Raw genomic sequence first — 13,665 nt, forward strand, 5'->3', positions numbered from 1 at the left:
GGGCGCCGCGCCGGCTCCTTCTCATCCCGTTAAACCGCGGAACCGGCCCCTCTCGGGTCTGTAACGGGAGCGGAGCCCCAAGCGCGGGCACGGCCCCGCCGGGGGATGCGGGGCTCCCCGCGGCCCGGGCCGGGAAGGGACCCGTGGAGCGGAGCGGGGCGGGGCGGCCGGGCGGGGCCCTGGCGTAACACCGCCTCTCTCCGCGTGGCCGCCGCTACTGCCCGCGCCGGCGGGACCCGCGCAGGGCCCGGCCCAGGGCTCACGCACGACCCCGGCCGGGGCGGGGGCGGGGCCGGGGGCCGGGCGCTCCGGCGGGCCGGGACCGGGCTCCTCCCCCGCGGGCGCCGCCACCGATTGGTTCGTCTGGCGGCGTGGGCGTGGCCTCAGCGGCAGAGTGCAAGCCGGGACCTGCCATTGGCTTGCGGCCGCGCGCCGGGGGGCGGGGCGCGGCGCGGGGGCGGCGGCCTTCGAACGGCGGCAGCTCCGCCCCCTCCCGCCGCGCCTGAGCGCTCCGCCCGCCCGGCCCCCCTCCGCCCGGCCGCGCTCCGCTCGCCTCGGCACCGCTCCGCTCCGCTCCGCCCGGCACGGCTCCGCTCGGCTCGGCCGCTCCCGGGGCGCGCCCGCGGCGGCGCCAGCTCCCCGGCGAGGCGGGCCCGCGCTCCGGCTTCTCCCAGCCGCCCGGTTCCGTGGTTTTGGGTCGTTCCAGCCCGGTCCCGCGGCGGCCGGGGCGCGCAGCATGGGGCTGCCGGCGCTGGAGTTCAGCGAGTGCTGCCTGGACAGCCCCCAGTTCCGGGAGCGGCTCCGCTCCCACGAGGCCGAGCTGGAGAAGACCAACAAGTTCATCAAGGAGCTCATCAAGGACGGGAAGTCGCTCGTCGCCGCCCTTAAGAGTAAGTGAGGGGCCGGGGGAGGCCCCGCCGGGACCCCGCGCCCTCCGCCCGGGCCCCCGGGGCCGGCCCGGTGCCGCCTGCCCGGCCCGCTGCGCTGCGCTGCGCCCGCCGTCCCGCCCGGCCCCTCGTTGCGCATCCCGCGCCCTGCCCGCCCGGTCCCGGGCCGTCGCTAACTGGCCACCTGCTCCCACCCGTGTGTCGGGACGTGCCCGGGCCCGCCCCGCCCGGCCGTCGGGCGTTGGGTCCTGCGGGGGTGCGGAGCAGGGCGCGGTGGCCCCCCCGGTTGTGCCCCGGTCCCACGTTATTCCGGGCGGCCGTGGCCGGTGCCCCCTTCTCGGGCTGTGTCCGGGCTGGACGTGCCGGTACCGTCTCCCCAGCCGCGTTTGGGGGAGCGGTTGTGTAGGAGAACCCCGGGTGGGTGGGGGCAGCGCTGCCAACCGCCGGTGGGAGGGGGATGCCGCACGCAGGCGGCAGCCCCGGGGCCGGGAGGACCCTCGCCCGTGACCGGCAGCGTCCCGGCTGCCCTCGCTGCCCTCCCCACGGCCCGCTGCCCCGGCTGGGCGGGCTGCGGCCCGGGACGCTGCGGTGGGTGGGCTGCTCCGCGCCCGCGGGGTCGCTCGGGGGTTTGTTTTTCCTTTTAGTTTCGTTGCCGCGAACCCCCGGTGGTTTCCCCGGCCGGTGGGGCTCCCGTACCGGCTGCCGGTGGGGCTCGGCCGGCCCTGCCCCGCTCAGCGCCGTGGGGCTGTGGGACGGGACAGGACGGGGCACGACCGCAGCCCCCGTGTCGTGGAGCTGCCCGTGGCATCACCTGTGACACCAGCCTGGCCTTGGGGATGCGGCGGGGCTGCTGGGGAGCCCAGGGGCAGGTGTGTGATGCTCTGGCTGATCCCAGCACCCTGTCCCGTCCCGGGGGGCTGAGCTGCAGCTGAGGTGCCGACTCCTGCTCCATCCCCTCGGTCTCACACTGAGCCCCACGGGTGCACTTCCCCTGCACCGGAGCAGCAGCCGCTCACATCTGGATTACAGGGACCCCCCCACTGTACCCATTCTTCTCGTTTCGGGTTAGAGCCCCCCCGAGCTGACAGCATTTATGGTTCGGTGGGTCTCAGCTGTCTTTCCCTGGGGTGTGTTTGCCTGTTGAGCTGAAGGCAGCGTGTGCCCGGCCTGGAGTGTTCATTTTATCCCAGGACAAATCTTACAGCCTCGTTTTTCATGGAAAATGCATTTTAGGAATGACCCTGTGGGTCTCGAGGGGTTGTCTCTGGGTGCAGCCAGTGTGTACCTTCAGCGGGGACTTGGCAGGCGCTGGCGGAGGGGGCTGGCTGTGCCCTTGCCCCGGTCCCACTGATGGAAGGTGTTTTTGGGGGTGCTGAGCCCACTGCGTGTGGGTGGCTGCCGGGGGGCTCCTCTCCTGCCGGCCGTGGCTGTGCTGCACGGCCCCAGTGTCCCAGGCCACCCGCGCCAGGGCAGGAACAAAGCTCAGCAGCCTCTGGAGATAAGGAAGCGTTTATGGCTGGATTGTTTTGCAGCCTCTATTGAATGCGTTCCCGGTTAGACTTCAGTTCCTGCGCGGGGCCGGGGTGTGTTCTGCTGATGCCCAGGCATGAAGAAGGAGGGTTTCGCTGGAGCGTTAATTAATGCCCAGCCTTGCGTGTGCGTGCGGCGGCACGCTCCCTGCAGAGGTGGTCTGCAGGGCTCTTTGGGGGGCGGCTTGGGGGTGCACGGGGATGAGCATCCCCTCCTTGGCTGTGATGGTTGCCCGCACCGTGCTTCTCCCACGTGTGGCTGCTTCACCGGCTGCCGGTGAGCCGTGATGCCTCGACTCCTCCAGCTGCCAGAACTGGTGTTACCCTGGCGTGTGATGGGCCTTGCTGTGTCACACAGGCCATTGCAGACCCCCTTGGGCACCAGTGGAGATGCTCTGAGGGTGGAGAGCTGCTGTGCTGCCCCTTGCTGGGTGTTGTTCCTGTTTCACCAGCCGGTGCCGGTGGTACCTGGTGACTGTTCCCAGCAATGACCATGTGCTCGCTTACCTGGCTTTTATCTTTCTCTGGCGTCTCCAAGCAGTTCATCCCTCCATGGCTGGGCCGGGCAGCCTTCTCACTGCTGCTCCTTGGCCATCGTGGAGGGCGCAGGGATGCGGGGCCCATCCGGCAGGTCCCGTGAGCAGTAAGAGCCCCAGCTCGGGGCACAGGAGTGAGCGGCTCGGAGGGTGTCGTGGCTCTCGGCGTGGTGAGGCAGCTCGCAACCAGAGTTACTCGAAGACTTGGCAATATCTTCTCTTGTTTTCCTTCCTCTTGCGTTCTCTGCTGAATGTTTCACATCCTCTTTACGGTGGGCACAAGGGGAGTGTAACTCTGCTGTGGAGGGGCGGCTTGAAGGGGAAATGGTGTGGGGATGCAGGAGGGAGGAAGACTCCTCCGCAGCTCTGGGCAGAAGCTCCCTGCTGTTTCCCAGGGCCCTGCCTGGTCCCTTGCAGCCCCGTGCTGCCGATGCAGGATCGGTGTGCAGGGCCAGTGATGCAAAGGCACATGGGGAAGTCTCTCTGGAATCAGAGGAGCTACTTCTGCAGCCACCTTCATGGAGGTGTGGAAAGGAACGGGGCTGATTCGTGGCGCTTTCTCCTTCATTTGAAAGAAGAATAAATTCAGAGGGGTGAAAACACTCCTCGTTTGCTGAGGAGCTGGTCTAAACATCCTCTGATGCTGTGGGCATCTCTGCCGTGTGTATTTCTATACATACCTGTGTGTTTCTATACATACCTATGGAGCACTGTTGGGTTTTCTCCCCAGCGAGTCTCTGGGGCTGCCCCTGCTGTCTCCCCTTGCTGCCTGGCTGTGGTAGGGGTGACCTGGTTTCCAGCGCAGCGCGTGTCCCCCTGCCTCCCGTGCACACCACGCATCAATTATTCACAAAGTTTTGCAAATGCAGAGACCTCGAGCCAGACATAAATAATGAACCTGGAGCTGTGAAACTCGTTCTCCAGCGAAGGAGCCGTGGTGGCTGCTGGTACCGGGCACCCCCTCTGTGTGTCCCTGGAGCCACTGAACTGGTGCAGGCAGGGAGGTGCATCCCGGCCCGTGGCTTGTCCTGGTAGGATGCTGGTGTCACCCCCAGCCCCTCTGCGTTGGTGGAGGGGGGTAGCGAGCCCAGTCACCCAGCTGGTGATGCAGGGATGCTCTGCAGCTTGCTTCGGGAAACAGCAGCGCTCGTGGTGATGGAGGATGTGGGGGTGCAGGCGGCTGGCTGCCATCGCCTCCCCCACGCTCTTCCTCCTCCTCCTCCTCTCTGCAGCCCCCAGGTCTCCCCGTGCTGGCAGGCGCTGTGTCCCCACAGCAGTGAGGCTGCGGAGGGGTCTCCTCTGGGTGCTGCAGGCTGTTGTCTCCTTTGGGTGCTGGCGCTGCAGTCTGGTGCCCTGCCACGTTTCTGCTGCTGTTTGTTTTGCTTCTTCCTCCAACTCCCAAGCACTAATTTGAAGCCACTGAACCCGTCCACGCCCCGGCCGCCTCGGCGCTCGCGTGTCGCAGGCTGCAATTTGTGTGGCAGGGCAGGCTGGGGCCGGTGGGGGCTCTGCAGCCCCCTCCCCACAAGGGCTGGACTGTGGCTGAACCATGCCTGGGGTTCCCGTGGGAAGGCACAGAGGTGCCTGTGCTCCCAAAAGGGGCAGTCGGGCTGGTTTGGGGCTTCATGTGGGCTTTCCCAGCTGTGGCTGGGCAGTGAGGAAGCAGCAGGACAGGAGAGGGGTACAGGGAAGGGATGATGCCAGGGTGGACCTGGGCCCTGCAGCAGCTGACAGCTCATCTGGTCCCACTGTCTTTTCAGGGCAGGTATTGTGTGTGGCTCCTGCTTGTGGGTCTCACGCTGGCTCTGCTGTCCACTGGCATGACCCATGCTGGCTGTGGTGAGCGGGTGGGGATTGCCCCCCACTCCCAGCTGGGGTCTGCAGCCCGGTGTGTTCCACTGGGGGCTGCTGGAGGACCCCCTGGGCCCTGCATGCAGCGTGTAATTTTAACAACCTGGGACAATCCATGTTCACTCAAGTAGCACCAGGATCATGGGGGTGGCCTGTGCCGCCGCTGTGGGTGATGCCAGGAGGGATTCTGCCACGGGGCTTTTTTCTGGGATGGGTTCTTCCCTGCAGCAACTGCCCAGCTTATAAAAGCAGAGTGGAGTGGCTGTGGGGGGCTGTGGGGTTCTGTGCAGTGCTGACAGCGTGCCGGGCTCTGCTTGCTGACCGTGTGCCCTGTGATGCTCCCGAGCACGGGTTTGGGTCTGGGTCTTGGCAGCCTCTCCCCGAAACAAAGCCTCAGTGAAATGTGTGTGCCCATGGCTGGGAGCGGGCGTGCCATGCCCAGTGCCGACTCCACGGCTCCTGGAAGCGAAAGTGAAACTTCTGGCCAGTGTTTCACCTCAGCAGTTGAATCCCTTTGGATACAGGCAGGGCTTAGGCTGGCAGCGAGGTGACGTCTGAGGCTCTGGCAGTACCTTCAGCTGACTCTGCCGCTGTTGCTGCCTTCCCCTGCCTGCTCAGCAGCCCCCCAGTTCAACATGCTCAGTGTGGGGGAGACCCCGGCTTGGGTGGGCAGAGCTGCCTGGCTTGATGGGCTGGTAAACACGGTGCCATGTGCTCTGAACACCCGTGTTTGCCCTTCCAGGGCTGAAGAGCTGTGCCTTGGGATGCCGCGTAGCCCAGTGCAGTCGACATGGCAGGGCCTTGAGCCCCAGCGCTGGGGAGTAAGGCCTGAAGTCCATCTTGGGTTATTTTCATCCTTTGGCCCTTCTGGTCCCTGAAGAAGGTGGTGATGACCCGACCCGCCTTGCTGGGAACAGCCCTTGGTTGTGCTGGTGCAGCCGCTGAGGGCCAGGGAGAGCCTCTTGGCCAGCAGACCTCTGTACCCTCGCAGCCTTGGGCTTGGAGGCAAAGGAGCGTTTTCCTCTCTGGAGGCTGCAGAATTAAAGCAAACGCTGTGTCGGGCGGCTGAGGCCTCTCGCCTGTGGTTCTGCTCCCGTTGTGCATCAGAAATGGTGCTTGGCCGCTGCCACTGAGCAGCCATGGGGCGTGAGGCCTGCCGAGGTGAGTCAGGCCGTGCTCGGCGCTGCCGGTCGCCTGTCTCCCAGTTGCAGAGGAAACGGCTGCCTTGCGGCGGGAGGATTTCCTGGGGCTGGAGCCAGGGTCCCTCCCCGGGTGGTGGGACCCAGCTCTGCCCAAGGAGCTCACCCCGTGCTCGGGGAGGTCTCTGCCCTGGCCCAGCCCAGCAGCAGTGGGGTATGGCCAGGCACCCCGTGCGGCTGCCGTGGGCTCTCCGCCTTGACCATGCGAGCAAACCACAGGGCCCCTCTGGGAGGAAAGCCTGTGGTTTTGGGGTTTGCTTGCTAAGATGAGTTGTTTCTGATTTTATTCCTGCTTTATTTGCCCAGTGAAGGTGACGCTGGCTCCCCTGTGTCAGGGGGTACCCCCTGGCGTTGTGTTCAGTGGGTGGTTGGGCAGCCCTCGGTGCTGGGGGGGTGTGGGTGGCTGCAGCCCAGACAGGAAGGCAGAGAGGACGTCTGCCTCCTTTGCATGACCTGTGTGGCTTGTGCAGCCAGGTATTTAACAACTCGCCTGGTGCTGTATTCAAAGGAGGGGTGATACACATGGTAATGCTCCTGCTTTATTTTCAGCACAGCTTGAAAGCTCCTCCTCTTCCTCTCTGGTGCAAACGAGCAACAGGAACATCCCTGCTCAGGAGATGCTCTTTGCTTCTCGTGGTGGGGGTCTCCACCCTGGGTTGAGGAGAGATGTTGTGCATCCAGAGAACTGCACACTCGCCCTGTGAGGCTCAGCCTGACTGTAGGAAGGAGAACTCGGGACGGGACAGGCTTTGTCTCTGCTGGGGTGCTGCTGTGATTCACCCACACTGCCCATGGCTGTGATCTGTGCTGTGGGTTTGTGATGGCATCCCCAGGCGTCACTCCCCCATCTCCCTGGGGGTCCCCTGGTGCTGTGACCCCCTGGTGTTGGTGCTTTGGGGGACTGATGGGAAGAGCTGAGCTCCTGAGCAGCATGGGTCCTGGAGTCCCATGCTAGCTGCTGGGGCTGGGTCCAACCTTGGCAGTGCTGGTGAGGGCAGCTGGTGAGCAGGAGGGCTTGGTGTGCAGGGCAGTGTGCACTCATGGTTATGTCTTTTAAATTATGCTGGCAGAAGGCTCGTTAACAGGCAGATCTCTTTAATTGGGAGGGTGCCACAGAGCACCCAGCCTGTGTCCCAGCACACTGGTGTGCTGGTGTCTGGAGAAGCTCCTGGCCCTGCGTGTGCCACTGCCCAATGTGGCACCAGCACTGACCGGGTGTCTGATGTCGGGTTACCCCCAGTCAATGCTTTTGGGTCAGCAGGGAGTCAGCAGCAGACCTGAGGCCCAGGGCTTGGGACTGGCTGTGCCTTCAAAGCCTGTGTAGCCTGGATGTGCGTGCTGGCATCTGGGAGAGGGGTCAGAGCATCAGGAAGATGGACCAGGGCCACGGGGGGTGTAGAGACTGGGCTGGGAGGGACCTTCCCCAGGGGCTAGGTGGGATGTCATGGTGTTCCTCCAGCACCAGGAGCTGGGTACCTGCTCAGTCCTGCTCGTACCTCCAGCATGGAGCAGGATCAAGAGGCTGTTTCCCCAAGGGTGCTGGCTCTGTGTATTCCTCTGCTCTGGACGGGCTGTGTGGGGGTGTCACCTGCGTGTGCCAGGCCATGGGCTGGGGGCAGGGGGCTGCTTTGGTTTTCCTTTCCTTTTTCTCTTTCCCTGCTTTGGGGGTGGCACCTCAAGTGACGTGGAAAAGTGTGTGCAAGGGAATGCTGTTCCCATGGTTGCTGCGGGGAGGGTGGGGGGCTGCAGTGCCGGGGGGGCCCTGCCGTGTGTCCCTGCACTTCCTGCAGGCTGGCACCTGTGGTGAGTGGGGCCATCCCTCGTGGTGCTGCCAGCCCCCTCCCCAGCTGGCAGAGGGGGACCACTGTCCACTCTCTCTCTCAGGAGGGGGGGGGTTTGCATCCCTCCACCCCAGCAAAGGGGCTTCAGTAGCCCCCATCCTGTCCAAGGGACTGTGACAGCGGCGTGGCAAAGCAACCCCTGCCTGTGCTGTGGTGGGTGGCTGTGGTTTGGGGTGTATTTGTGCAGCCCTTCTGTGCTGCCAGCAGTGGGGCTTTGCCAGGGCTCCGCTGGGCTTTGCCAGGGCTCCGTCACTGCGTTGGGGTGGGGGTTTTTTTTTAGATCCATTGGTTTGAAGCAGACCCCGAGTCCCCGGTTGGGATGCAGCGTGATGAGTAGCTGTAGCGTGACCACGGTGGGTGGAGAGGGGAGGCAGAGCGAGGGGGAGCTCATACCAGAACCTGCACAGCTTGTTCGCTTCTCGGCTGCGCGGCGTGAATCATCCCTCCTTCCTCCCCCGGGCACGCGAGCGGCTGTCACCGCGGCCGGCGGAGCCCAGGCTGCTTTCCCTGTTTTCCTGGCGCGCTCCCCTTCGCTGTCCTGTGCCATGAAGGCTCTTCCACCTGCTCCTCCTCATCCCTCCCTGCTAATGCCTGGTGGCCCTGGGCCTGTGGGATGCATGGTCTGGGCGAGACATGCTTGTTAGGGCATCACCCTGGCTCTTCACGGCAAGGATGGTCTCGAGCGTGGCTGGGGGAGCTGGGGTCGTGCTGCTCTGTCACTGCTCCCACCTGCTGATGGGGGCCCGGGGGTCGTGGTGTGTCTGGGATGCTGGATGTACCCCAGTGGCTGTGGGATGCTCTACGGCACGGGGACCGCGGTGCAGCGGGGGAAGGGGATGGGATGTCTGTGCCGTGATGCCAAGCCGGTTTCTCGCTGGAGTTGGTGGGAAGTACAACCAGCCTCCGGACCATCTGGCTCCCGCACGTGGAGCGGCGGGTGCCGCCGTGCTGCGCGGGGGCCGGGGCTGCCTGTGCCAGCGTGGGGGCGAGGGGCTGGCGGAGGGTCTGGCTGCTGCATCCTCGCCCTTCCCTGTGGTTTAGTCCCGTGGTTGGGGTGTGGTGCTCCCCATGGCACCCCATCACTGGGGTAAGGGGCATGGCTGCGTCACGGTGCCCACTTAGTGCTGTGTGCCCTGCACCAGCCCAGCTGAGCCATCCAGTTCCCTATTTCCATTTTTTTAACCCCAAAGCCCGTATCGCAGCGGGGCTGGCAGAGCAGGTGGCAGGGTTCACGTGGCATGTGGGGGGACGTTACCCCAGCCCACCTTTCCCCACTGTCACCCCGCAGTGCCCGGCGTGCTGCGTGTGTGTGCACACACCCCTGTGCCGCTTCCATCCCGCATCGGTATCTCACAGGGGGCAGCATGAAGGGCTCTCTGCACGGGCCAAGTGACCTGTAAAATAAGCTGGCGTGTGCCTGTGTAATCGTGCTGCTGGGTAGAGCATCCCTTTGCTGTTCTATTCCCTCTTTCCAGCTGAAGCAGCGTCTGTCTGGATCCTGCCCTCGCCGAGTGCTGGTTGCTTAGCAATGTTGTACAAAAAAAACCCGTGGCAGAGCAGAACGGCTGGGTGGCTCTCCCCTGCCTGGCTCCTGATGGGTTTGGGGGGAAGGCTGTGCCCCTGCTCCATCCCCAGTGGAGCGCTGGGATCCCCTGGGTGCCTGGGGCTCCTCTGCTCCTTCCAACCCAGGGGGCAGGATCCTCCTGGGAGCATCTGGGCAAGGGTGGTCTGGCAGGGCGTTGGGCAGTCCTGGTTTGTGTCCCCTCTGTGTTGGTGGCCACGAAGGCTGGGAGAAAGCCCAGGCTAAGGGCAGTGATGTGCCCTGGGCCGTGCATCCCGTCTCTCTCCCTGTCTCCCTCCTTGGGCTCTGCTGAGATGTCAATTTATTATTTATTTTCCAGCCAAAGCAGGAAAAATTGACTCACTTGCCATGTTCCTGAGAGCACGGTGGGGTTTTTCTTCCTGTTCATACAGCTGAGGTGGAAGGACACCAGAGACAAAAGGATTTCCGCAGCCTCCTTGGGAGGAGAAGGAAGCAGGCTGCTCCAGAACGGCTTTTCGAGGCTCTGGGAGCTGACCCTGCTTTCCTGCCTGGGCTGTGGGCACGCCATCCCCTTGGGGTGCTGTCCCCTCCGGGTGCTGTCCCCTTGCACAGCCAAGGGGGAACACAGACAGCTCGTTCCCCACACCCCAGTTGGGATGCACTGCAGAGGACTCCTGTCCTGCCTGCGGGGATGGGGTGCTGGTCCCCTCTGTGCCCGGGGTCTGGGGGGCCGTGAGACCCATCGTGCCCTGCGGGACCTGATGCTTCAGCACCCGCCCCTTGAGAAGCAGAGCCAGCTCCCTGCCGGGCCAACTATTAACTAATTAGATTTAGTAACAAGCTAATCCAGATGCGTGGCTGGTGCCTGCAGCAATCTGCTCCCTCCTCGCGTGCCGAGTCTGGTCTGGGGGCTCTGCTGACACCCCTGCCCCGTGCTGGGACCCCCCCCTCTGCCTGGCGAGACCCTCGCCCGGCCTTCTGCCCTGCTAATGGTCATTGCCTCTGTCAGGAGCAAATTTCTTCTGGATTAGTGTCCTCTAAATTGATTAGCTGTCTTGGGCAGGGCGTGTTATTCTAATGAAATGTGATTCTGGGCTCCAGTCGATGAATTATTGTGGCAGCCAGGGCAAGGCAATGTGCTGCCTTCTTGCGGGCCACCCGCTCCTGGGTCTGGAGGAGAGGGATGGAGAGGGCTCGGAGGAGGAGGTGTGATTCACCGGGGAGCACGTTATGCTGTCGTGGGCTCACCCGTGCTCCCCCAGCAAGGGGGCTGGGGAGGCAAAGGGGGCGCAGTGAGTAAAGCATGACATTTCTGTCAGAGGCAGTTTACTCACAGGTGTAAGGCTGGGGGTGTTTGTGCGTCCTGCCCTGTGCTGGTGGGAGAGTGGAGCAGCTTGCAGACACAGGGAAATGTGATACCCAGAGCCCTTGTTGTCTGGGAGGAATTGGGAATGTCATTCATGGTTCCAGGCTCCGAGCTGAGCCAACGCAGGGCAGCGGGGTGCCTGCTCTCTGCAGGTACTCCATCGCTCCCTGTGCAGCAGCAGCCATCCCAAGCCCCCCGCCCTGCCTGTCCCAAACACCTCACCCTGCCCACCACAGTCAGTTTTCACCCCTGCTTCCTTGGAACGCTTTCTGCTCCTGGGGCTGGCTGCTCTGGGGCAGTCATTTCCCATGCCAGTACTGAAGTTTTCCAGGCACTTGAGCTGTGCTTGCTCTTTGGACACATCCCTCCTCCAGGTGTGAGTATTTACATTTGATTTCATTTGGAGATGCTGTCTGCTCCCACCTGAGTCCCCCTCCTTGCTCATCCCATCCCCCTGCCTGCTGGCCAGCAAACTGCCGGCTCAGGCATTGCTGGATGGGATGGGATGGGATGGGATGGGATGGGATGGGATGGGATGGGATGGGATGGGATGGGATGGGATGGGCCGGGGGTTCTGCCATCAAACAACACCAGGATGTGAACAAAAATAACACCAGGGAAGAGTGCCAGCCCTGGGAGCTGGGTGGAGGAGCAGAGAAACCTCTGTGCGATTTGTTTTGCTGCTGAGCATGCAGGTTGTGTTCAGGGCCATGTCAGGAGAGGGGGGGTGGCACCCCAGGGTGCTGACCTCCCCTGCACACCTGGACCATGCTTGTGTGAACTGGTGTGAACAGGCTGTGCAGCACCATCCTGCCAGCATCCCTGGCAGCAGAGTGTGGGTGCTGTGGGAGGACTGGGATGTTGCCTTGTTCATGGAAAGCACCAGGATTTCCCCCCATCCCAGGCACTTGGGGGTCTGTCTGCAGTGCTGGTGGCTGGGAAGGCGGCTGTGTGGCCTGGCATGCTGGTTCCTGACACCGTGATGGTGAGCTTGGAAGCCACCTGCTGTGGTGTTGGTACCCAGGCTCTGGCCCTTGTTGTTAAAGACCATGCTGGGGGTTTCGTGGCGGTTCCCAGTGGTGCTGGAGGGCTCTGCCCCAGTGCTCCTTGCTGGGAGCAAGGACCTGCTTTAGGATGGCGCTTCCCTCAGCTGCAGACATCTGTCTCTCCTCAGCGTCTCCAGGAAGGGGAAGCCTTTCCAGGGCCCATTCCTGGGCTTTGTGTTCTCCTGCTGTGTCCTCACCAGAGGTGGAGGTGGCTCGCAGCCCGCTCCTGCGTTTCTCAGGTTGTTTTACTTTCCTTTCACTTTCCTTTGCCCTTGTTTCAGAGCAATTACTCTGAAGAATCTTGTTCGGGCAAGTAGGGGAAATAAATAGTCAAAACTTTCCACACAGGGCAGGGCAGGAGCTTCCCTGCATCGGCCTTTCCTGGGGGATGGAGTGGTTGTGGAGCCCAGTGTGGTTTGGGTGCTCATGTCCCTGGCACTGAGGTGAGGGTCCCTTCGGGTGCCACCCTTGGCTGTAGTGAGGGCTGCTGTGTTACCCCATCCCTGCTGCCAGTGGCACAGGGAAGGGGACAGGCAGAGCTGGGCCTCTGCCCCACTGGGTTTCTCAATCTTCTGAGCCAGGGTGAGATGAAGATGTGAGTCACAGAAGTTGCTGTCTGGGCTTTGATGTAATAGGAAGTGATAGGCAAGCGCTTCAGCAGAGGAACAGGAAGGATGGTGAGGGGCAGTGGAATCCCTGCTCAGGGCAGGGCTGAAGCGCCCAGTGTGGTCAGGGACGGCTCTGGGGCAGCCAGCGAGGGCTCCCGTTGGCCACAGGCTTCCTCGGGCCAGGAGGTGTGTGCTGGGACTAGAAGTGTGGGTGGATGGTGTGAGGGAGAGGAAGAAGGTCCTTTCCTCCTGCGCTGCTGGAGCCTCGAGCCCCCGCTGCAGGATGCCGCGCCGGGCTCTGCCGTGCCAGCACACAGGATGCTGCTGCCACCAGCTGTGTGGGGGATACCCAAACGTGTGCTGTGGGTTTGGACTGTTTCTGGTGCAGGTGATGGGATGGGAAGTGGGAGCCTGGGATGCCTCATGCATCCCTGACCAGGTGTTTCAGCCCCACGCAGCTCTTGCCTCTGCTGTGAGGGATCGCTGCGGGGAGAGGGGCTGCCTTCCCTTCCTCCCCTCCCCTCCGAAGGGAGACACAGCCCACAGTGCTGCTGCCTTGCTTGCTGGTTTGTAATCTGTCCCCTTTCTCCCTTGGCACGACCTACCCGGTGCTGAGCAGGCAGAGTCTGAGGCTGCTGGTAACCCATCCTCTTCCCGGAGCTCGGCTGCTCCCCATCCCCTTCAAAGGGGCCGCCAAGGGCAGACGCCTGCGACCTCGGCTGCTGTGGGCAAGGGTCACCTCCTGTCCCTGGGACACAAACCCTCCTCCATCATCTGGGAAATCCAACTGTCTCTCCAGGAGACCCAGTGGTCCCTCCTGCTTCGCTTCCCTTTGATCTTCAGTACCTTTCATCAGGAGTCTGGGGAAGCTTGGCAGAGTTACCCTGGCCTGGCCAGGCTCCCTTGCTAACTCCAGACATTATTGCTTTGGGGGTGGCACGGGCGGGGTGCTGGGCTGCTCCGCACCAGGGGGCTGATCCTGGCTGTGCAAGGGGACAGCCCTTCCAAGGGCTAACTTTGCTTTTCACAACCCACAGAACTTTTATCTCTTTAAAAACTATGGGAATAATCCCTGTCTGCAGCCTGTTACTCCAATCTGATCTGCTAGCTGAGCCCGCTCAATAGTCCCATTCATCCCACAATGGGTTCTCTGTGCCCCTGGCAAGCGCTTTGCCGTACGAAGCCACGCTGGGCGTGTGGAGGGAGCCATACGGCGATGCCGGGGCCGGCCGCGGAGCAGCGTGTCCCCGTGGTGCGGC

At 63.3% G+C, this 13,665-nt stretch overlaps 1 protein-coding gene across 1 annotated transcript in view; it reads left to right on the forward strand.

Annotated features, from left to right (window-relative positions):
- Positions 1–736: 736 nt before the first annotated feature.
- Positions 737–13,665, forward strand: part of ARHGAP26 (Rho GTPase activating protein 26) — a gene marked incomplete at its 5' end in the record, with an annotated part of 119,577 nt that continues 106,648 nt past the window's right edge. The window contains one exon of the mRNA XM_084268755.1: positions 737–890. Coding sequence (XP_084124881.1) covers positions 737–890 — 154 coding nt within the window. The remainder of the gene's footprint in view (positions 891–13,665) is intronic.

This window comes from Gallinula chloropus, assembly GCF_964237585.1.
Source record: "Gallinula chloropus genome assembly, chromosome: 10".
Lineage (NCBI taxonomy): Eukaryota > Metazoa > Chordata > Aves > Gruiformes > Rallidae > Gallinula > Gallinula chloropus.